This window comes from Schistocerca cancellata, chromosome 4, assembly GCF_023864275.1.
Source record: "Schistocerca cancellata isolate TAMUIC-IGC-003103 chromosome 4, iqSchCanc2.1, whole genome shotgun sequence".
Classification (NCBI taxonomy): domain Eukaryota; kingdom Metazoa; phylum Arthropoda; class Insecta; order Orthoptera; family Acrididae; genus Schistocerca; species Schistocerca cancellata.
Genome location: NC_064629.1, coordinates 235873360 through 235896865, shown reverse-complemented (window position 1 = coordinate 235896865; position 23506 = coordinate 235873360). Strand labels below are relative to the sequence as shown.

The 23506-nt window shown below is 43.7% G+C and overlaps 1 protein-coding gene across 2 annotated transcripts in view; it reads left to right on the top strand.

The window, feature by feature from the left end:
- LOC126184544 (1-phosphatidylinositol 4,5-bisphosphate phosphodiesterase eta-2-like) overlaps positions 1–23506 on the top strand; it is a 475410-nt gene that overhangs the window by 207161 nt on the left and 244743 nt on the right. For both annotated transcript variants that reach the window (XM_049926959.1, XM_049926958.1), the window contains exon 2: positions 17210–17395. In XM_049926959.1, coding sequence (XP_049782916.1) covers positions 17210–17395 — 186 coding nt within the window. The remainder of the gene's footprint in view (positions 1–17209; positions 17396–23506) is intronic.

Genomic DNA, 23506 nt, shown 5'->3' with positions numbered 1-23506 from the left:
ACGGACGATTGGCAGACAAACTCTATATTTGCTTCCAAGAATCCAGTGGAAAGTTTGGACCCCGCGTGTCAAGGGAAATAGAAACGCGGTGCCCTCCAAATGTCGTCGTCGATCCAAGTGTGAGTGGGAAGATGACGAAACAACATCTGAAGACTTTTTTCTGTCGGTTTTGAATCCACATTTGTCGAGAAAGTCATTAGTACTTTGTGACTCCTGGTCTGGACATAAGGATGAACGAGTACTACTGGAAGCATCTGGCGGAAAACGTGTAGATTTTAAAATAATTCCGCCTAAAACTACAAACTATGCACAACCTCTGGATGTGTATTTCTTCGGGCAATATGAAATATATGCCAAGAGAATAACAGACTTCATTAAACTACGTTCCAGTAATATGCAGCCGAAATTGCACGACCGATTCTTTATCATGAATATGCATTCTGTCATTTACAATCAGTTATCTGCGGGAGTACACAGACCAATGCATCGTTACGCGTGGCAAAACGCTGGCTACAATATTGGTGAACCAGTGAACAACTTCAAAGGTGTCACTGACGTGGCGTTCAAAACTGATATTATAGAATGTGCAAGCACGCCATGCGATCAACTTGCATTTCTTCACTCTGCGTTTTGCAGTCATTCGTATTGCTCGGAGCATTTTATTGACATTCCGCATTTACATTTATAGTTAAGATTGCTGCATTGCGTATGGCGTCTACAATTACATCTACAGTGATATCTAGAACATGACTGCAGAGTTTTGCAGAAAAACGACACCCACCAGCACATTGAGAGGTGCATAATGGTCCTGTAACCAAACGTTCATGCAGATCTGTTTGTTCGAGCCCAAGTACTTTCCTGGTAAGACTAGCGTACTGAGCCGGCCGAAGTGGCCGTGCGGTTAAAGGCGCTGCAGCCTGGAACCGCAAGACCGCTACGGTCGCAGGTTCGAATCCTGCCTCGGGCATGGATGTTTGTGATGTCCTTAGGTTAGTTAGGTTTAACTAGTTCTAAGTTCTAGGGGACTAATGACCTCAGCAGTTGAGTCCCATAGTGCTCAGAACCATTTGAACCACTAGCGTACTGATGACCTCAGATGTCAAGTCCCATAGCGCTTAGAGCCAATTGAACCATTTGTTCGAGTCCCGGTCAGCAGCACGTCTTCACTCATCGCATGAAGTACCAATGCAGCTGTTATCATCAGTTCCTTCCCTCTCGGTTTCTTTCTTCCCCCTCCACTTTCAGTTGACATAGTATGAAAATGGCCTCAGAAGCTGAAAGACCGCGCGGGATAGCCGCGCTGTCTAGCGTCTTGCCACGGTACGCGCGGCTCCCCCCGGTCGGAGGTTTGAGCGGGTGAGTGTGTGTGTGTTGTCCTTAGCGTAAGTTAGTTTAACTTAGATTAAGTAGTGTGTAAGCCTAGGGACCGATGACTTCAGCAGTTTGGTCTCGTAGGAACTTACCACAAATTTCCAAGAAGCTGAAAGCCGATTTGTGACCAAATAAATATACTTTTTGCAGAACATTAGGAAATGTTTTCCTTTTTAATATTTTTAATATTACGCAGTAATATGGTGCCGTTCTTGCTTACGCTCTTTCGCGCAGTATACTCTTATTGTAACGATATGGTAGTGTCAATAATACACTCCTGGAAATTGAAATAAGAACACCGTGAATTCATTGTCCCAGGAAGGGGAAACTTTATTGACACATTCCTGGGGTCAGATACATCACATGATCACACTGACAGAACCACAGGCACATAGACACAGGCAACAGAGCATGCACAATGTCGGCACTAGTACAGTGTATATCCACCTTTCGCAGCAATGCAGGCTGCTATTCTCCCATGGAGACGATCGTAGAGATGCTGGATGTAGTCCTGTGGAACGGCTTGCCATGCCATTTCCACCTGGCGCCTCAGTTGGACCAGCGTTCGTGCTGGACGTGCAGACCGCGTGAGACGACGCTTCATCCAGTCCCAAACATGCTCAATGGGGGACAGATCCGGAGATCTTGCTGGCCAGGGTAGTTGACTTACACCCTCTAGAGCACGTTGGGTGGCACGGGATACATGCGGACGTGCATTGTCCTGTTGGAACAGCAAGTTCCCTTGCCGGTCTAGGAATGGTAGAACGATGGGTTCGATGACGGTTTGGATGTACCGTGCACTATTCAGTGTCCCCTCGACGATCACCAGTGGTGTACAGCCAGTGTAGGAGATCGCTCCCCACACCATGATGCCGCGTGTTGGCCCTGTGTGCCTCGGTAGTATGCAGTCCTGATTGTGGCGCTCACCTGCACGGCGCCAAACACGCATACGACCATCATTGGCACCAAGGCAGAAGCGACTCTCATCGCTGAAGACGACACGTCTCCATTCGTCCCTCCATTCACGCCTGTCGCGACACCACTGGAGGCGGGCTGCACGATGTTGGGGCGTGAGCGGAAGACGGCGTAACGGTGTGCGGGACCGTAGCCCAGCTTCATGGAGACGGTTGCGAATGGTCCTCGCCGATACCCCAGGAGCAACAGTGTCCCTAATTTGCTGGGAAGTGGCGGTGCGGTCCCCTGCGGCACTGCGTAGGATCCTACGGTCTTGGCGTGCATCCTTGCGTCGCTGCGGTCCGGTCCCAGGTCGACGGGCACGTGCACCTTCCGCCGACCACTGGCGACAACATCGATGTACTGTGGAGACCTCACGCCCCACGTGTTGAGCAATTCGGCGGTACGTCCACCCGGCCTCCCGCATGCCCACTATACGCCCTCGCTCAAAGTCCGTCAACTGCACATACGGTTCACGTCCACGCTGTCGCGGCATGCTACCAGTGTTAAAGACTGCGATGGAGCTCCGTATGCCACGGCAAACTGGCTGACACTGACGGCGGCGGTGCACAAATGCTGCGCAGCTAGCGCCATTCGACGGCCAACACCGCGGTTCCTGGTGTGTCCGCTGTGCCGTGCGTGTGATCATTGCTTGTACAGCCCTCTCGCAGTGTCTGGAGCAAGTATGGTGGGTCTGACACACCGGTGACAATGTGTTCTTTTTTCCATTTCCAGGAGTGTAGTACAGAGCATATGAGGGCCACTTTACGAAATTTATTAGCCTACCGTGGTGCCGGGTGCTTTGTATTGTTGTTCGTAACGGATTGCTAGAGGACAAATTGACTTGTGGAGACAGTTGCTCACTGTCTAGACCGACACAGTAAAGCCCTTGGGAACTGCAACGTACAACCCTGTTGCATTCTCATCGGGTTACCAATAAGAGCCATAAATTTTAACTGGTGCTACTACCCACGGGAGACCTCTACAAGACAGATCGTTAGTATCTTGTGTGTCGTGATAACAGGGGTTGAATGTTCGGCTGATGTACACTAATTCGGCGTTCTGCGGACATCTTGCAGTTCTCACAACTCGTCTTGCCGAAAAGTAACTTCGTGAGCAATGTCTGTTCCTGCAATGAGACAGCAAGGAATGCTGAATGACAGAAAAGTGTATAAAACCAGTATCGCATCATTCGCGATTGCAAACACAGTGCGCTCTACGAAGTAGCACAGAAAGTGTGTCTTTATTTTCACCTCATCCGCATTTTTCATTGCAGCGAAAATGTGGTGTCATCCGCAGAACGAGGTCTCATGCAAAAGTTGGTACCTCACGACGGCACCACAAGTAAAGACAGTCGTTGCCAAACGCATCAACGAATCGGAGACGTTGACGTAGACACGCCACCCCACTCCCCCCTCCCTATATGTTTCCTTACGTCGTCGCAGCCGAAAAGTTGTTTATAAGTTTGCATTTGGTACTGCCCGGTTCTATTGTTTTGGTTTCCGGCAGTTTTAGTTGTATGTTAGCAGTGATATACAGTTGTAGTACGGGCAGGTTTACTGACGAAGAGTTGGCAGATATGCACCTCGTGTACGGATTCACTGAATGCAGTGGAGGAGCGGTAGAACGACGATGCTATGCGGAACTGTTCCCGTACCGGCAGCAATGACATCACAGTATATTTGCATCTGCAAATAGGTACCTACAAGAAATTGTTTCCTCCCGAGTTAGAGTGGAGGATATTGGCTGTGTGAGACATGCTAGAATACACGACAAGCAAGAGAATGTGTTATACCGATTGGTGAAAATCCTGCCTGTAGTAGTCTGCGCGTTGCACGAGCTCTAAACGCAAGCCAGTTTAGGAGTCCTACATGAACAACAAGTCCGCCCCGGTAGTTGAGTGCTGGTTGGCCAACTGAGTGGAAGGATCAACAATCTTACCTGACCGGATGTCATGTGACGTCCGCAACGACCCAGCCCAACGATCAACAACGAACAAAATGAAAAAGAAAAAAGAAAAAAAGAGTGGTCAGCGCGACAGAATGTCAGGGACAGGGTGTTGTGTTATCCTAATCATCATCATTTCATCCCCATCGACGCGCAAGTCGCCGAAGTGGCGTCAAATCGAAAGACTTGCCACCCGGCGAACGGTCTACCCGACGGGAGGCCCTAGTCACACGACAATTACACTGTGCAGTCAATCAACCAGCGAAGTTCCCATTTCGAGAAGCGTTTCCAAGTTGATCCCTACAGCAATGTACAGGAACTACTTCTACTTTCTTGTTGTCTACAGCCGAGGCCGTGTTTCCACGGGAGGGCATATGCAACATTACTAATAGCCATGTATGGGATGACGAAAATCCACACGCACTGCTGTGTCGATCCTATCAACAGACTTGTGCTGTGAGTGTATAGGCTGGTACTGTCAACAATTTTGTGACTGTACCTTACCTACTTCCTGATACAACGAACGGAGTCGCGTACAAAACATTTCATCATGTGCTCCCACAGTTCCTAGAAGTCGTGCCGCTGAGAATTCGTCAGTTTACGTCGTTTCAACATGATGGGGTGCCGGCACGCTTTGCACTCGATGTTAGGATTCATACTGAAGTACAATTTCGGTTGGTAGCGGTGGTCCTCTTTCGTTGCCAGCTCAGTCACCAGACTTGACACCAATGGACTTCGCATTCTGGGGCGTGTGGAGGCCATAGTTTGCGAGACTCCGATCGATTCTCGCGCACAGATTTAGTGGCTCGGATTATGGCAGCAGCGCTACCGTGATCATGTTGGTTGAATTCTGAACAAAAGCTGTAAAGGAACAGTTCTGCATTTGTTACGTGTTGTACTGCACACTTGCAGATCAGACTGAACGCATTGTGATAAATGTGTAGGGGAATTCGGGGCGGAACGGGATACTTAACGTTTAACAATTTCTATAAAATAAGGGAACACAAGGAAACACTTCTTAAAGTGATAAAAAACACCTTGTAGTGTAACCTAACGTACCTTATTTTAAAATCACTTAAAACAATATATTTTGCATTTTTTATAATTTTTTAAAGAAAGTCTTGCATATTTCCCGTTCCGCGCCACCCACGGGGCAGAATGGGATAAGGGTATTTTTTGTTAAATTATTGCATAAACGTTGAATTTGAATTACAAATATCGTATTAAACTATGACAAAATGTTGTATAACAGACAATTCAGACTAAGAAATGTGTAATTTAAACAATTAAAAAAATCATTCTTCAAAATAAGAAAATATTTTAATGTCATTCTGAAAAATGTACAATGCTTAATAACCACCAAACTACTAACTACTAGTACTTTCGACAATAGTCACAAATCAGTATTTCCTCTTCATCTTCAGTGTCTATGCCAGCACATGAATTGTGTGCCCACTCTGGCATGCGACCCAGCCCTCATTAGAAACGGAGTAGAAGTCCCCACAGTAGATACACTCAGCATCCTCTCTGTCTGATTCTCTCTTCTCCATCATCTTCTTCCTTTTATTTTTCTTAAGGTCTTTGATGTTCTCTGCTTTGGTTTTTTGGGGTGTACAGTTTGATATTTTTGCCTTAAGTTGCATTGCACCTGACACCTCTGTCCTGACATCGTTTATATTTGTGCACCCTCCTCCTTTCTGTAGGCCTACTTATGTGCGACAGCATTCTGCAGTTCCTTCTTATGAGGAGAATCTGTTAATACGACGGTTTTTCCTTTTCGTCTTGTAGTCCGCCGAGTATTTTGACAGATTAGTGGGATTGGAATGACAGCCTAGGGCGATATCTGGAAAGCTGAGTTGTTCGGCGAACATAGCTGGTTGGGAGAGTCTGGGATCCATGAACATCCAGGCTGGGTTTGCTTTCTACTTGCATCAAAATATGACGGGGCAGAACGGGACACTATCCCATTCTGCCCCGTCCCGTTGCGCCCCAAGAGCACTTTCGACGTTAACAACTTTTATGGATTGTAATAACTGACGTATTTAAACGCATTAAATAACTAAAGTATAACAAATGCAATGCACTTTAAGGGAATGTGTCATTTTAGGGTCTACAATTAACAGCTTACCTGGCGTTGAAATTCACCAAGCGTTAGAACAACGCTAGCGGTAACGTGACGGACAACAATTCACTTAGATCTCGCACTTCAAACTAAATCAGAATGGCTGCCCTCACTTCCCTTCCATTCGGAGAAATTGTTACTGGCCCATACAACAGGTTGCAACACTGTCCAGTCTAGAAAAGAGCAATTTCCCATTGTGCCCCGCTATCCCGTTCTGCCCCGAGTTCCCCTACGTGTTTCTTCTGAGGATTGTTGCATTGCTGTGTGTTGTATGTTGTACGTTTTGGTTACTGCGCATTACACGCTTCTTCACTGTTTTAAAGGTATTTTCAAAGAAACCTAATGATTGCCGTAGCACACTGCATAAATCATAATTACATTGTTACTTTGTACTAAGCTGCCGGAGACCGTGGGTCTCTCGTATCAAAATACTCAAATACTATTCCTGAACAAGCTCCTAAAGTTTGTTGGTGGAGTTCTGGTTGACCCTGTATAGTGAGCCGGTGTGTGTAGCGAGCGAACGGCGGCTGGTGACCTCGCTATGCGGATGTGCCGGCAGGTCCCGTTCTGCCGCGGATTTCCCGAAATCGGTAACTGTGTGCGGCTCACTACCGCGTCACGGGCGCGCTAAGCTGGAATCTACATCGTTTCACTGCAAAACACTGTCCACTGCACGGCAGAGTTTACTTCACCCTGTAAAAGTTGTTAGGACTTCTTTCCGTTCCATTCAAGCATAGAGCGTGGGAAGAATGATTGCTTAGGCGCCTCTGTGCGAGCTTTAATTGGTCTAATCTTGTCTTCGCAGTCCCTACGGGGACGATACATAAGGAGCTGTAGTATATTCCTAGATTATCACTTAAAGCTGGAGCCTGAAATTTTGTAAACAGACTTTCGTAGGATAATTTGAATCTACCTCCAAACTTCTGCCAATTCAGTTTTCTCAGCATCTCCGTGACGCCGTCCCATGGGTCAAAGACACCTGCGACCATTCGAACTGCTCCTCTTTGTACAAATTTAATATCCCTGTTAGTCCTATTTAGTACGGATTCCTCGCACTCGAACAGCATTCTAGGGTGGTTCGCACGGGTGTTAGAACTTAATAGTGATAACTATTTATTTACAACTTATACAAAGTAGCCTGCGACCAGCTTAGAGCAATAGATGGCGACCCTTTTCGCAGGACCTGCCAATCATTTTGCAGGACTACGCTCTGGCGCACATATGGCGCATGTTGAGACTGGTTTGCCTGACGGAGTGGCCGAGCGGTTCTAGGCGCCACAGTCTGGAACCGCGCGACCGCTACGGTCGCAGGTTCGTATCCTGCCTCGGGCATGGGTGTGTGTGATGTCCTTAGGTTAGTTAGGTTTCAATAGCTCTAAGTTCTAGGGGACTGATGACCTCAAATGTTAAGTCCCATAGTGCTCAGAGCCATTTGAACCATTTGTTAAAGCACCTTCCCCCCTCTTTAGACGGACTGCATTTTCCTAGTACGCTACCAACGAACTGAAGTGTGGCATCTGCTTTACCTACAACTGAGACCTACAAGTTTTTACACCCAGGTGCATATACAGGATGTTACAAAAAGATACGGCCAAACTTTCAGGAAACATGCCTCACACACAAATAAAGAAAAGATGTTAGGTGGACATGTGTCCAGAAACGCTTAATTTCCATGTTAGAGCTCATTTTAGTTTCGTCAGTATGTGCTGTACTTCCTCGATTCACCGCCATGATTTCATACGGGATATTCTACCTGTGCTGCTAGAACATGTGCCTTTACAAGTACGACACAACATGAGGTTCATGCACGATGGAGCTCCTGCACATTTCAGTCGAAGTGTTCGTACGCTTCTCAACAACAGATTCGGTGACCGATGGATTGGTAGAGGCGGACCAATTCCATGACCTCCACGCTCTCCTGACCTCAACCCTCTTGACTTTCATTTATGGGGGCATTTGAAAGCTCTTGTCTACACAACCCCGGTACCAAATGTAGAGACTCTTCGTGCTCGAATTGTGGACGGCTGTGATACAATACGCCATTCTCCAGGGCTGCATCAGCGCATCAGGGGTTCCATGCGACGGAGGGTGGATGCATGTATCCTCGCTAACGGAGGACATTTTGAACATTTCCTGTAACAGATTAATGTGATTTGAAGAGAAGTAATAAAATGAGCTCTAACATGGAAAGTAAGCGTTTCCGGACACATGTCCACATAACATATTTTCTTTCTTTGTGTGTGAGGAACGTTTCCTGAAAGTTTGGCTGTACCTTTTTGTAACACCCTGTATAACTTGACTAATTCCGCATGTAACTCTTTGAAATTGTAGTCATAGGATACTGCGTACTTTCGCTTTGCGAAGTGTGCAACTTTAACTTTTTAACATTTAAAGCAAGTTGCCAATCTTTGCACCACTTTGAAATCTTATCAAGATGTGACTATTTGAGCAGCTTTTATCAAGCAGTACAGATAACTGCGTCCTCTGAACTACGTCAGAGGTTGCTATTAGTCTTGTATACTAGATCGTTAATATACAGCATGAACAGAAACGCTCTCAATACACTTTCCTGGTTCACACTTGAATTTATTTCTATATCTGTCGATGACTCTCCATTCAAGATAATAAGCTGTGTCCTCCCCATCAAGAAATAAGTCACCACATCCAGATGGAATCCCAGTTCAGTCTTAGAGAGAGTACTCCCCGGCTTTGGTCTTTTACTCAGCTTGAATTGATAGCTATAGCTCACCCAGCGGAAAGTCTCAAACGACTGGAAAGAACCGCAGGTGACTCTCGTGTAGAAGGAGGCTAAAAGAACGGACACGCAAAATTGCCAGTATCCTTAATGTAGATTTATTATTATTATTATTATTATTATCATTGAGCAATTTCTGAGTCCTAATGCAATAAATTTCCGGGGAGAGCAGAGGTATCAGCACGTATTTAGAGAGCATCGATAGTGGGAAACTCAGATTTCGTTTCTCTTCCACAATATACTGCCATCCGTGGATGTAGGACAACAGGCAGATTGCATATTCCTAGATAGATCAGTCGAAGGCAAAGACATCGTCAGGGGTGCTCCAGTGAAGTCTGATAGAACCGCTCGTGTTCTAAATATAGGATCTGGCGAATACGGTGGTCAGCAATCTGCAAGTTTTTGCTGATAACGCTGTAGACTGTGGGGAGTCATCTTTGAATGAATGTAGGATACAAGATGACTTGGATAGAATTTCTATTCGGTGTCATGGAAAGACTACTTCCTCTTAATGTAGAATAATGTAAGTTAGTGCAGATGAGTAGGAAAAGCAATCCTGCTATGTTCGAATACAGTAGTGGTTGTGTGCTGCTTGACATAGTCCAATCGATTAAATATCTAGGCGTAACGTCGCAAAGCGACATAGAATGGAATGTTTAAGCAAGGTCGGTAGAAGGAAAGGCGAATGGTCGACTTTGGTTTCTTTGGAGAATTCTAGGATAGCGTAGTTTATCTGTGAAGGAGACGGCGTCCGTAACGCACGTAGGATCCATTCTTGAGTGCTGCTTGAGTATTTTGGATCCCCACCCACACGAATTAAAGGAAAACATCGAAGAAATTGAGAAACTTGCTGCTAGATTTGGTATCGATAGGTTCGATCAACACGTAAGTATTACAGAACTGCTCTGAGAACTCATGTGTGAATCCCTGGAAGGAAGAAGACGTTTTTTTCGAGAAACGCTATTGCGAAAATTAACAGAACAGACACTTGCGACATGCTGTAGAACGATCCTTCTGTCACCAATATACATATCGCATAAAGACCACGAAGACAAGATAAGAGAAATCAGTGCTCCTATGGAAGCATATAGACAATTGTTTTCCCTTCGCTCCATTTGCGAGGGGAACAGGAAAGCGAATGACTAGCATTGGTACAAGATACCCTCCGCCATGCACCACATGGTGTCTTGTGGACAGTATATGTAGATGTAGAAATCCTCAAATTTCGCTTGATAAGTGGTACTATCGTACTTTAGGTAATAACCCTAACTGTGGTACTAAGTAAAATGGTTTTCGGAAATCAAAAAATACTGTATCTACATGACTCCTTTAAGCCCTGGCTTTCAGGATGTCATGTGTAACAAGCGCGATTTTGGTTGCGTATGAACGATGTTTTCGGAATCCGTGCTGTTTGGCATTGGCGTCATTTTGTTCAAGATACCTCTTTATGTTTGGGTTCAAATGGTTCAAATGGCTCTGAGCACTATGGGACTCAACTGCTGTGGTCATAAGTCCCCTAGAACTTAGAACTACTTAAACCTAACTAACCTAAGGACAGCACACAACACCCAGCCATCACGAGGCAGAGAAAATCCCTGACCCCGCCGGGAATCGAACCCGGGAACCCGGGCGTGGGAAGCGAGAACGCTACCGCACGACCACGAGATGCGGGCTTTATGTTTGGGTTCGTAATATGTTCTAAGGTTCTACAAAAGGTAGGTATCAAAGATATTGCACGGTAGTTGTGTGCATCACTTCTGCCACCCTTCTTGCAGACGACTGTGACCTGTACTTTCTTTTAACTAGTGAGCACAATTTTTTGTTCGAGGGGTCTGGTATATTATGATTGAAAGAAGGACTAACTCAGCAGTAAATTCGGCGTAGAATCTGATAGGGATTCCGTCGGGCCCTGAAGCTTTGTTCAATTTTAGCGATTTCAAGTGTTACTCAACACCACTGACACTAATACATGTAGCACTGGTCTCTGCAGTGGATCGAGAATTAAACTGAGATGGTGTTCCTGGATTTTCCTGTTGCTTTGCTATACTCAGTTTCAGCTCTTGTGTTATCCATGCGTGGCTGGATACTGACTTTGGACTACTAACAGGCTTTACATATAGCCAGAATTACTTTCTGTTTTGTGAGTGGTCTTTTGATGTCAGGTAATACATTAAAATAGATCAAAGAACATCTGTTAAAACACGCTGTTTCTTCACGTCCATTCACTCACAGCCGTGATGAGATAGTGGCGAGGACTGAAGGATTTATTAGAGGTCTCCTCCTTCCATTTCATCGTAAAGTATTTTAAAAGGAGTAACTGAATATTTAATATATCAATATAATACGTGTGAATTCTTAAGTAGGATGATAGTGAAGTATTTGTTGTATATGTGTTTGGCAATGTCTCGGTGCGATTTTCTTTTTCATCAATCTTCACTTGGTTGGCAGTTCTCCATCTGGATGTATTAGAAGACAAGTTCTTTGTTTCTGTGGAATTAGACACTCCTGCATTATGTATAAATCGTTTAAAAATTCCAGTCGCGGTCCTCCATGTACTATCTCTCCTTGTACATTTCCTTCTAGGAAAGTTGCAAGGAACTCGTTGTGTTGTATTGTTTGACCATTCAACTCATATCTTCTTAGCTCTACTCGTATTGTTTTCTTAAATGACCTTCATTCGCTAGTTCTTTGCAGCACTTCCTCGTTGGCGGCTTTATCTCTTCACTTCGTCTTTAACAGGCGTCTCTAGCACCATACCTCAAATGTTTCAAGGGAGTTCATTTTTGCCTGTTGTCCATGTCCCACAGCCATAAACTGCTACGTTCTAAATGGAGCTTTTAACCACTTTCTACTTACTTCATTATTTAGGTCATCTGAATAACACATGTTTCTTTTATTCAACACATTACTTTTGCTTCTCTAATTCTTTGTTTTATGTGTTCTTTGTATCTTCCGTCTTCAGTTATCTTACTCGCTAAATATCTACGTGATCCCGTTTGGCCGGCCGCGGTAGCCGAGCGGTTCTAGGCGCCTCAGTCCGGAACCGCTCGACTACTACGGTCGCAGGTTCGAGTCCTGCCTCGGGCATGGATATGTGTGACGTCCTTAGGTCAGTTAGGTTTAAGTAGTTCTAAGTTCTAGGGGGCTGATGACAAATGTTGTCCCATAGTGCTTAGAGCCATTTGAACCATTTTTGATCCCGTTTGTTTTATTTTATTTTCTCTAATTTTAATGTTTACTTCTTCTGATTGCTTGGAGTGCAGGGGGAATTCTGCCTTTTAAGTCTGTTTTCATTTTCTACTCATCCCTTAGTACTGTGTTCGTAACTTCTGAGATTCTTTGGAGATTTATTTCATCTGGAGCTGTCACAGCTATGTTATCCTCAATCCTAAGCTTCTGTATTCTTTCTCCATTTAGTGCAGTAGCTTTACAAATTATTTTTAGTTTAATGTGTTGCGTGTATTATATTTTTGAGAACGATTTCAATGCATATAATTACGAGCATAAACTTCTTCCGTATTCCTAAGGAACTTAAAAACGGAATGAAGATGAAATATATTATGTAACATTTATTGTGTTTCTGTCGCAAATACTCTTTGTTAACGAGGATCTCGTTGCAGTTTGTACAGGCTGTCCGTAGTGACATTTCCATAGCGTAATCTAAAAAGCGAAGTCATATTAAAATAAAAATTTCCGGGTGTCAACGAAGACAGCTGGTATGTGCAGATATCTTGTTCATCTAATAGAGTAACTCATTTTATATTAGGTTAATGTATCCCAGCCGGTTTTATTTTGGGCATGAAATGAATAATGTGACAATTTGCACTTTCGCACTTGAAGAATTTCTTAAAATGCCTTTGTAGGAAACAGAAGCTAATAGTTTAAATGGAATAAAGGAGAACGGCTCGTACTTCTTCCGACGAACTTAAAAATATTCTTCTGATAATCTGGATGGCTATATTCACACTCACCCGATTCTTGTCCGGAATAGTGTTGTCGGCATCACCGTACGCTCATTGTAGACGATATTTTTCTTTCACGGCAGAGCAACTTGTCGAGTATAGGAGTTTTCTCATTTTACGCTTTGTAGTTTGTTGTTTCATTTATTACCAGAGCTATGAATGACGGAAAACTTATTGACTCAGGGCGCAATTATCTCTTGTAATTTCTGCGCAGTCGAAACTTAAAGAATCCTATCTGGAGTAAAAGTCGAATGTAAATTGAAACAAATCGTACGAAATCCTCGTTTATTTGCGTGATTGATTGTTGCGTTGTTAATAGCACCGTGTTACAATCCTGTTTCAACGGTTTCTCATCCGTTTTGCACATTTCCTTATATGTAAAGGATCAGACGTGAAGTATTCAATGAATATTTCTCTTACACCATACGTATTCCTCATTACGTTTGCTCCATTGCAAGTGTAATTTACATTTTACAGCGTGTGACCCGCGCATCCAAACGTTACTTCCTGAAAACTAATTGTACATTCTGACACCGTAGTCGTAACAAAATTATTCAGTAAGCACGTTGTTAAAATTATATAAGCTATTTATTGTGGAAAAAACTGACCCCGCCTACTAAAAAGTCTAAATTATAAGAGGCAGTCAAATTAAATGTAAAAAGATGGGAAAATAGTAAGTAAACTGTGCATTATTTCAAAAGTAATCGGCATAACTGTTAATGCATTTAGCGTACAGTGAAACAAGACGGTCAATGTCTTAATGGAAAATGTTTGCAGTTGCCTTCGGAAACATGATTGTACCCAGGCCTGCACTCTTCGTCCGAAGCAAATCACCAGTCACGAATGTTTTTCTTCAGGCCTCCCCATATATGGAGATCGCTTGGGGAGAGAGCGGGACTATAAGGAGGAATGTAGTCATTAGACGACCAAAACCAATAGCAAAGTGATTTAGACAAGACAGCTGCAAGGTATGAAAAGTGGCAATTGACTCTAAATCATGAAAGTTGTGATGTCACCCACATGAGTATTAAAAGGACTCTGTAAAATTTCGGTTAAACGTTAAATCACACAAATCTAAAGGCTGTAAACTCAACTCAATACTTAGGGATTATAATTACGAAAATCTTAAACTGGAATGATCACATAGATAATGTTGTGGGGAAAGCCAACCAAAGACTGCGATTTCTTACCAGAACGATTAGAAAATGCAACAGGTCTACAAAAGGGATTCTTACACTAGGCTTGTCCGCCCTCTTATGGAGTATTGCTGTCCGGTGTGGGATCCGCATGAGATAGAATTGACGGAGGATGTCAAAAAAATTCAAAGAAGGGTAGCTCGTTTTGTACTATCATTAAAGAGGGGAGAGAGTGCCACGGACTTGATACGCGAATTGCCGTGGCAATCCTTAAGACAAATGCATTTTTCGTTGCAGCAGGATGTTCTCATGAAATTTCAATCACCAACTCTATCAATATGTTTTTGACGCCCACATACATAGGGAGAAATGGTCATCGTAATAAAATAAATCAGAGCTCGTCGAGAGTGGAACGATACAGAAATAACTTGAAGGTGGGCGAACGAACCATCTCCCAAGCACTTACTGTGGATTGCAGAGGAATCACGTACATGTAGAGAGATGTAGGATGTGTAAGGGCTTCCCAGCGAAATTTCTACTGCGTACTCGAAACCACCTTGGCATCATGTGGGTGGGCAAAAATTTTTCCAGGAAGGCATTCACCGTAGCCGGCCGGTGTGGCCGAGCGGTTCTAGGCGCTTCAGTCTGGAACCGCGCGACCGCAGGTTCGAACCCTGCCCCGGGCATGGATGGTTCAAATGGTTCAAATGGCTCTGAGCACTATGGGACTTAACATCTTAGGTCATCAGTCCCCTAGAACTTAGAACTACTTAAACCTAACTAACCCAAGGACATCACACACATCCATGCCCGAGGCAGGATTCGAACCTGCGACCGTAGCAGTCCCACGGTTCCGGACGGCAGCACCTAGAACCGCACGGCCACCGCGGCCAGCAGGGCATGGATGTGTGCGATGTGCTTAGGTTAGTTAGGTTTAAGTAGTACTAAGTTCTAGGGGACTGATGACCTAATATGTTAAGTCCCATAGTGCTCAGAGCCATTTGAACCATTTTGAGCATTCACCGTCTTGTCTCACAGTGGTTGTTGTTGTTGTGGTCTTCAGTCCAGAGACTGGTTTGATGCAGCTCTCTATGCTACTCTATCCTGTGCAAGCGTCTTCATCTCCCAGTACCTACTGCAACTTACATCCTTCTGAATCTGCTTAGTGCATTCATCTCTTGGTCTCCCTCTACGATTTTTACTCTCCCCGCTGCCCTCCAATACTAAATTGGTGATTCTTTGATGCCTCAGGACATGTCCTACCAACCGATCCCTTCTTGTAGTCAAGGTGTGCGACAAATTTCTCTTCTCCCTAATTCTATTCAATACCTCCTCATTAGTTACGTGATCTACCCATCTTATCTTCAGCATTCTTCTGTAGCACTACGGTTCGAAAGTTTCTATTCTCTTCTTGTCCAAACCGTCCACGTTTCACTTCTATACACGGCCACACTCCATACAAATACTTTCAGAAACGACTTCCTGACACTTAAATCTATACTCGATGTTAACAAATTTCTCTTCTTACAGTAACGCTGCATGCCTCACAGTATTGCAAATATATTAACAGTTAAGGTGATTAATTTTGAAATAATAAACAGTTTACTAGTTTCTTCCAGTCTATCTCGTTTTCATTTGATTGCCCGTTATATTTCAAATATAATATCAACTGATCTACTCCTGCCACGGCTAAAATGATAATTAAAATGATGCTTTTTATGTTCTAAGTTATCCCCTGATTAAAGTGTAGACAAGTAGCTTTTAAAAGAAGATGCCTCGTCAGCTATAATAACGTATGGGACATGCCTGCAGGGTAGAGTTTGCGGTAACATTCATTGCCCATCGTTGAGGTGCTTTGCTTAATTTTGAATCCACAAGAACTTCCTCACCACTACTTTGCCGTTTACCCATACATTAACAACAAGAAAATTACACTGATGAGTCAAAACATTATGAACGCTGGCCAATGCGTTATACGCACGTGACGCGCCAAGGAAAGTTTACAGGGTGTCCCAGGAGTAATGGACAAAATTCTGGGGTGTGACAAAAAGATCGTTCGAAGCAAACGAGTCTGGTAAACATGGGCTTCAAAATTCATATATTAAGAGTTATAAGCACTTATTGACCTTCGTTACTGTGAAACACATTTCTTGACTACCGAACAGTGCGCTAAGGTTTTGGAAGATGGTTTCATCCCCATTATCCAAAGTGACCCTGATGTCGGCAAGATGTGGTGCATGCAAGACGGAGATCAACCCCATCGAAGCAGGAGAGTGTTTGATGTCCTGGAGGAGCACTTTGGGGACCGCATTCTGGCTCTTGGGTACCCAGAGACCCCTGCATGGCCCTCGATTGGCCACCATATTCTCCGGATCTGAACACAGCGACTTCTTCTTGTGAGGCTATATTAAAGACAAGGTGTACACTAATAACCCCAAAACTACTGCTGAGCTGAAAACAGCCGTTCAGGACCTCATCGACAGCATCGATGATCCGATACTTCAGCGGGTCATGCAGAATTTGGCTATTCGTCTGCGCCTCATCATCGCCAATGATGGCAGGCATATCGAACGTGTCATAACCTAAATCCAAATATCTGTAGTGACGTTTACATGTTGAATAAAGCGTATGCACGCCGTAGTTTGTAACTAATTTACGTTTTTTTGTATAGTTTTAAAATTGTCAACTTGTGTATTTTGCGAATATTGATGTCAATAGCAGGCGAAAATCGTCGAGATTCTGGATTCCCTGGATACGTACATAATTAAGTCTGCGCGGAACCCTCGGTGCGTGAGTCCTACTCGCACTTATGCGTATACTTTTAATTATTGTAAAACTGGTTAAGAAAATGAAGCAACTTGTACAACGTAAATTTTTCAAAGAGATCGTGAAGATTGCAAACCGATTTAGATAACAAAACTAAAACTAAAAAATTACACGAATTATTCTGTTTGTATTTCAGATGCCATCGACAGGCACAGCAAGCCACTGGAAGAGACCTTGAGTGTTCTGCGAAAAGGAACGGTGCTGTGGAAAGTGCGCTCCTACTCGAAGTGGTACCGCCGGAAGTACGTGCTGGACACAGACGAGGGGACCGTCAGATATGAGGTCTCGCGTAAGGTGCTCTGCTCCAGCTCTCCTGACGAGAGTAAGTTTACCAGAAACGCTTTAAGTACTGAGATCTAGCTATGATTATTTGAAATGACATTAACACGAGCTCGCACTAACAATGTCGAATCTCAAATCCACAACTCCTGTGGCTAAACATGTCTTGGGTGGTTGTACGCCGGCCGATGTGGACGAGCGGTTCTAGGCGCTTCAGTCTGGAGCCGCGCTGCTGCTACGGTCGCAGGTTCGAATCCTGCCTCGGGCATGGATGCGTGTGATGTCCTTAGATTAGTTAGGCTTAAGTAGTTCTAAGTCTAGGGGACTGATGACCTCAGATGTTAAGTCCCATAGTGCTTACAAGGGAACCTCCCCATCGCACCCCCCTCAGATTTAGTTATAAGTTGGCACAGTGGATAGGCCTTGAAAAACTGAACACAGATCAATCGAGAAAACAGGAAGAAGTGTGGAACAATGAAAAAAATAAACAAAATATACAAACTGAGTAGTTCATGCGCAAGATAGGCAACATCAAAATGGTTCAAATGGCTCTGAGCACTATGGGACTTAACATTTGTGGCCATCAGTCCCCTAGAACTTAGAACTACTTAAACCTAACTAACCTAAGGACATCACACACATCCATGCCCGAGGCAGGATTCGAACCTGCGACCGTAGCAGTCGCGCGGTTCCGGACTGCGCGCCTAGAACCGCTAGACCACCGCGGCCGGCGCAACATCAAGGATAATGTGAGCTCAGGAGCGCCGTGGTCCCGTGGTTAGCGTGAGCACCTGCGGACCGAGGGGTCCTTGGCTCAAGTCTTCCCTCGAGTGAAAAGTTTACTTTCTTTATTTTCGCAAAGTTATGATCTGTCCGTTCGTTCATTGACGTCTCTGTTCACTGTAATAAGTTAGTGCCTGTGTTTTGCAACCGCACCGCAAAACCGTGCGATTAGTAGACGAAAGGACGTGCCTGTCCAATGGGAACCGAAAACATTTGATCGCAAGGTCATAGGTCAACCGATTCCTCCACAGGAAAACACGTCTGATATATTCTATACTACACTGGTGAAGGCATGTGCGTCACATGACAGGAAAATGTTGTCGACCCACCTAACTTGTACACTTAGCGAATGGGTAAAAAGATTCTTCCACCTTGCCCGATTTAGGTTTTCTTGTGGATATGATAAGCACTCCCATAAAGTGATGAAAACATAAGAGTTTGTCACATAAACTGCAACAAATGAATGCAACAGTTTCACAGTCGCACAGTTTTCCCTGTGCTCTGTCAAAACGTATGTTTTGTTTCGATGTTTGTTTAGTTGTAGCGTCCCCATACTACGGCGCAGTTACCTCGCATCGGACGGACGGACGCACAGATAATAATTGTCTGAAAAGAAAAAATTAAACTTTTTACTCGAGGGTAAACTTGAACCAAGGACCTATCGTTCCGCATCTACTTACGCTAATCACGGGACCACGGCGCTCCTGATCTGATACTCTCCTTGATGTTGCTTATCTTGCGCATGAACTACTCAGTTTGTATATTTTGTTTATTTTTTTCATAGTTCCACACAACTTCTTCCTGTTTTCTCGATTGATCTGTGTTCAGCTTTTCAAGGTCTATCCACTGTGCCAACTTATAGCTAAATCTGAGGGGGGTGCAATGGGGAGGTTCCCTTGTTAGAGCCATTTGAACTTTTTTTTTTTTTGGGTGGTTGTACCTTTCCTCCAATCCACGGATTCAATTAATAACAAGTACTTTGCCGAATATTTGTTTGTTTGCCTTTCATGAATAAACAGCAGAACATGTAACATGCACTGAAATTTATTGCTGTATGAGTGTTGTCAGCTTCACACTGGACAAAAGACAACACAGTGCCATCTTGAAAACATGTAGATTATAGCTGTCAAATTGTGTGCTTACTGCAATTCGATATTGTGCCAAGATTACTACCCACAGGTAAAAAACTTGTTTTTCAACATGGCCGCTTTTGAGATAATCGTTACGGCGTCAGCTGAGTTATAGATCATAATTACAGTGTGTCTTCTGATTAAAATTAAGTTACATATAATTTTATGTTACGTTGATGGTCAATTATATGGGTAATTTAGTGAATATAAATGACAATTGGAGTTGCTCACAAATAGTCGGCTGTGTTCGGATTCAATTTGTGTTTATAATATACCGATAGAACCGAGTTGAAAGGGGGCTTAAGGGCTAGAAATCTACAAAAAGAAAAATCACTAGAAAATGTCAAGATAAAAATGAAACAAAAAGTCATTGTGGTGTATGAAGGTTGGAACCTTAATAGTGGCAACTATTTATTTACAGCTTATTCAGAACAGATTCGTTTCAAACGTTTATTGTCCTTCAAAATAGTCTCCGTCATTGTGTATAACCGGTTGACAGCGATGTGGAAGTCGTAGGATACCCTTAGTAGCGCAAGTTGTGTTGATAGTTCGAGTGGAGCGATCTATTGCCAGTGAATCTCTATAACAGATCTGAAGCGAATGCCATGACTTGCTTCCTTCAATTTAGCAATCAAGTTGAAGTCACAAGGGCTTAAGTCCGGGTGTGTGTTGGGTGGTGCAGCACTTCCCGTCCCCATCATTCAAACAATTCAGGGGTCGGCCGTTGTGGCCGAGCGGTTCTAGGCTGTTCAGTCCGGAACCGCACTGCTGCTCCGGTCGCAGGTTCGAATCTTGCCTCGGGTATGGATGTGTGAGATGTCCTTAGGTTAGTTAGGTTTAAGTAGTTCTAAGTCTAGGGGACTGAGGATCTCAGATGTTAAGTCCCATAGTACTTAGAGCCATTTGAACCATTCAGACAATTCAGTCACAACTGCGCCATATGCGCCCGAGCACTGTCCTGCAAAATGATGGGCGGGTCCTGCAAAACGGGTCGCCGCTTCTTCCTGTAAGCTGTTCCTTTTTGGAACTGCGAATAGTTTAGAGAAAGAGGAAACAGCACTTTCTAAAGCACCCGCCCATCGTTTTGCAGGACAATGCTGAGGCGCATATGGCGCAAGATGTGTCTGGTTTATTCAATTGATGTGCCTGGGAAGTGTCGTTCCACCCACCACTCTCCATGTACTTAAGTCCTCGTGACTTCAACCTGATTCCTAAATTGAAGGAAGCACTACATAGCATTAGCTTCAGAACTGTTAGAGAGATCCGTCGGGCAATAGACCTCTGCACTCGATCTATCAACACACGTAGCGCTGCTAAAAGCATCCTACGACTTCCACATGACTGGCAACGGGCTATACACAATGTTGGTGACTGCTTTGAAACATGTAGACCTATTTATTTTTTGTAAGTTGCAAATAAATAACTGCTCACTATTTGTGGTGTCACCGCCAGAAACCACACTTGCTAGGTGGTAGCCTTTAAATCGGCCTCGGTCCGCTGGTATACGACGGACCCGCGTGTCGCCACTGTCAGTGATTGCAGACCGAGCGCCGCCACACGGCAGGTCTAGAGACACTTCCTAGCACTCGCCCCAGTTGTACAGCCGACTTTGCTAGCGAAGCTACACCGACAAATACGCTCTCATTTGCCGAGACAATAGTTAGCATAGCCTTCAGCTACGTCATTTGCTACGACCTAGCAAGGCGCCATTATCAATAGATATTTAACTAGTGATGCCTGTACCTTCAGACCGATGTTCTCCAATTATGGATTAAAGTTAAGTATTACATCAACTACGTACTTTATTTACTACTCTAAATTCCCTTAACTGTTCCAGACCTCACGCCAGTCTGCGTGAGCTTAAACGCGTGCATTTCGGCTTCCTCTAGCTACACGGTGTTGGCTCTTCTGCCAACACATCACTATTAAAGTTCCAATTATTGTATACCAAATAATCCCGTTTGATCAGATGATCACTAGACTGAGATAGGATTTTGTCTAGGCAAAGTATTCCGAAAGATATCGATGTATCTTTGTCGATGCTTTATTTAATTAACAGTAACTAAAACGTAATTTTTAAGTATAACTAATAATCAAAATGGAGGTATTTGTCTTCGTGCTTCGATTGTAATACCTCAACTGTTCCGAAAGGCATTACTAGAAAAAGTGTCAACATTAAGCTGCGCATTTCTCTCGTATCAGGCTTGGTGGGACTAGGTTCACGGATGCTACTCCCACACAACCTATTATATCACGCTGTGTAAGACGTGGCTCTGACTTCCAATAAATGTTTGTAGAGGTAGGCATAATTTGTAAAAAGCAAATAAAAGGCGAAATTTTGAATTACACAACGAGAGCTGACATAGTAAATACAAATAAAATTGAGGTGTAGAATTGCATGCAATGTTACGTTCTAACCAAACGTGTCTGTTATGTTATACGTGAAACAACTTATGTTGCGTAAAATTTTAGGTCGTACTGTGCAAAGAAGTTTTCATCTGAAGTGATCGATTATATGCAGCTCGAGAGTTTGCAATTGATCTTTCATGTGGGAAAAATCGAGGATGATTCAGCAGAAATGCATTAATGTGCCACACATTACATGAAGTCAGCAGGAACTGCTTTGTTCTCCAGCACATCCTTTTCATCTCAGACGATAGTATTTATCATCTGTTGTGATGAAACATTGCCGTACCTCGTAGTTTAAAGCTCCTTAGCCTCCGTACCACATCGTCTTTGAGAACTGAAGAGTGAAAGTAGCACGTTGGTGTAAACAGGAGACTTTTCTGGCACACACATGCACTCATGTAGCGGGGTCCTATTGACCATTTCGTTCAGACTTGTAAAGAGAGTGATAGGAAATATTTAGCTAATTCAAAATCCGGGCAAATATTCAAAAAGTAAAACAGATGACGAACCGAACTACTGCAGACACGGATTGATCGCAGACATAATTATGGAACTGGTAAATTTGTTAGACAATTTTCACCCATAAAAGTAATTTTCCCAGCGATTCCACACCGATCGACTTGTTGGTAGCGAAAAGGACCACCAGATGAGGTCAGCATAATTTTTAGACTTCGGGAAATCAATTTTGTTAAAATTGTTCCAAGATGGCGTATCAGTTGAAAAGGAAGAGACGAGCCACTGAGTTCAAACTCGCTTCGCAGATACGCTTCCGTGGAGCAAGATTTCGTATTTCGCGGGGGAGACCGGTCTGGCGCCACCGCAGAATGACCAACCTTAAAATGCAAGATACCGATGCCACCTCTTCGTCTGAAACGCCACAGGAGGAGTCAGCACTGTCTCCGTGGTCAGGTTGGCAGTACAGAGCTACTTTTTCTGGAGAAGCCTCTCCGGAGTGCCGCCAACGAGGCAACAAAAACGTGAGCTCACTCTGAAGCAACATCTGGCTGCCATCGGCTGATTTCGGTACATTGGGAAGACTGGCGTACAAGGCAGCCGACATCTTTGTTGAAACATGTTTTTGACCTTATTACTTTGAAGGCATATGTGTACAGTGAAAACCTGCTACTTATTTTTCGAACTGAATTCAGTACATAACTGATATATCTTCAGTAAAAATGCACTGAAAATATACCCCTTTTTATGCAAAATTTTGATTCAAGAATGAATATTAACGCGAACTCACTTCAATTTGACTGATATATTTAGTTGTAGGTACAATGATGAACATAAAGGGGACTTGAAACATATTTTAAATGGGTGCTACATTACAATCACAATTTCTAATTTCGTGGCAAAATCCTTAAGTGTATCTTGTCCTCCCTCATAGAAAGATCACGTACTCTTAGGATGAAACACCCAAATACATGTCCACAAACGAAATTGAAATACCGTAAGCACTCCAGACATATTCAAGATCAGCATAAAGTCTCAAAGTTCTCGGCACTATTAACTTACCTTGTACTGGCTGTAAAATACATGGAAATAATTGAGAAATGTTACTCCTGATGGCAGCTTGTTCGAATAACGATTCAGCTGAAGATAAAACTCATTTAATAGTTCGTGCTCACATCAGCTGCAGATTTCAATAAGTATATAAGAGCACATGGGAACAGCCCATGAAAGCATTACAAATTTCATAAATGACTGTGTGCGAGTAAATTAGGAGTACTTTAGAAAGAGTTAGTGCTATTATTGAATAATACAATAAGAAACTGCAATATCAAGATTACGGCAGCCCTTCAATGGGTGACGTGAAATACAATTTCACTGAA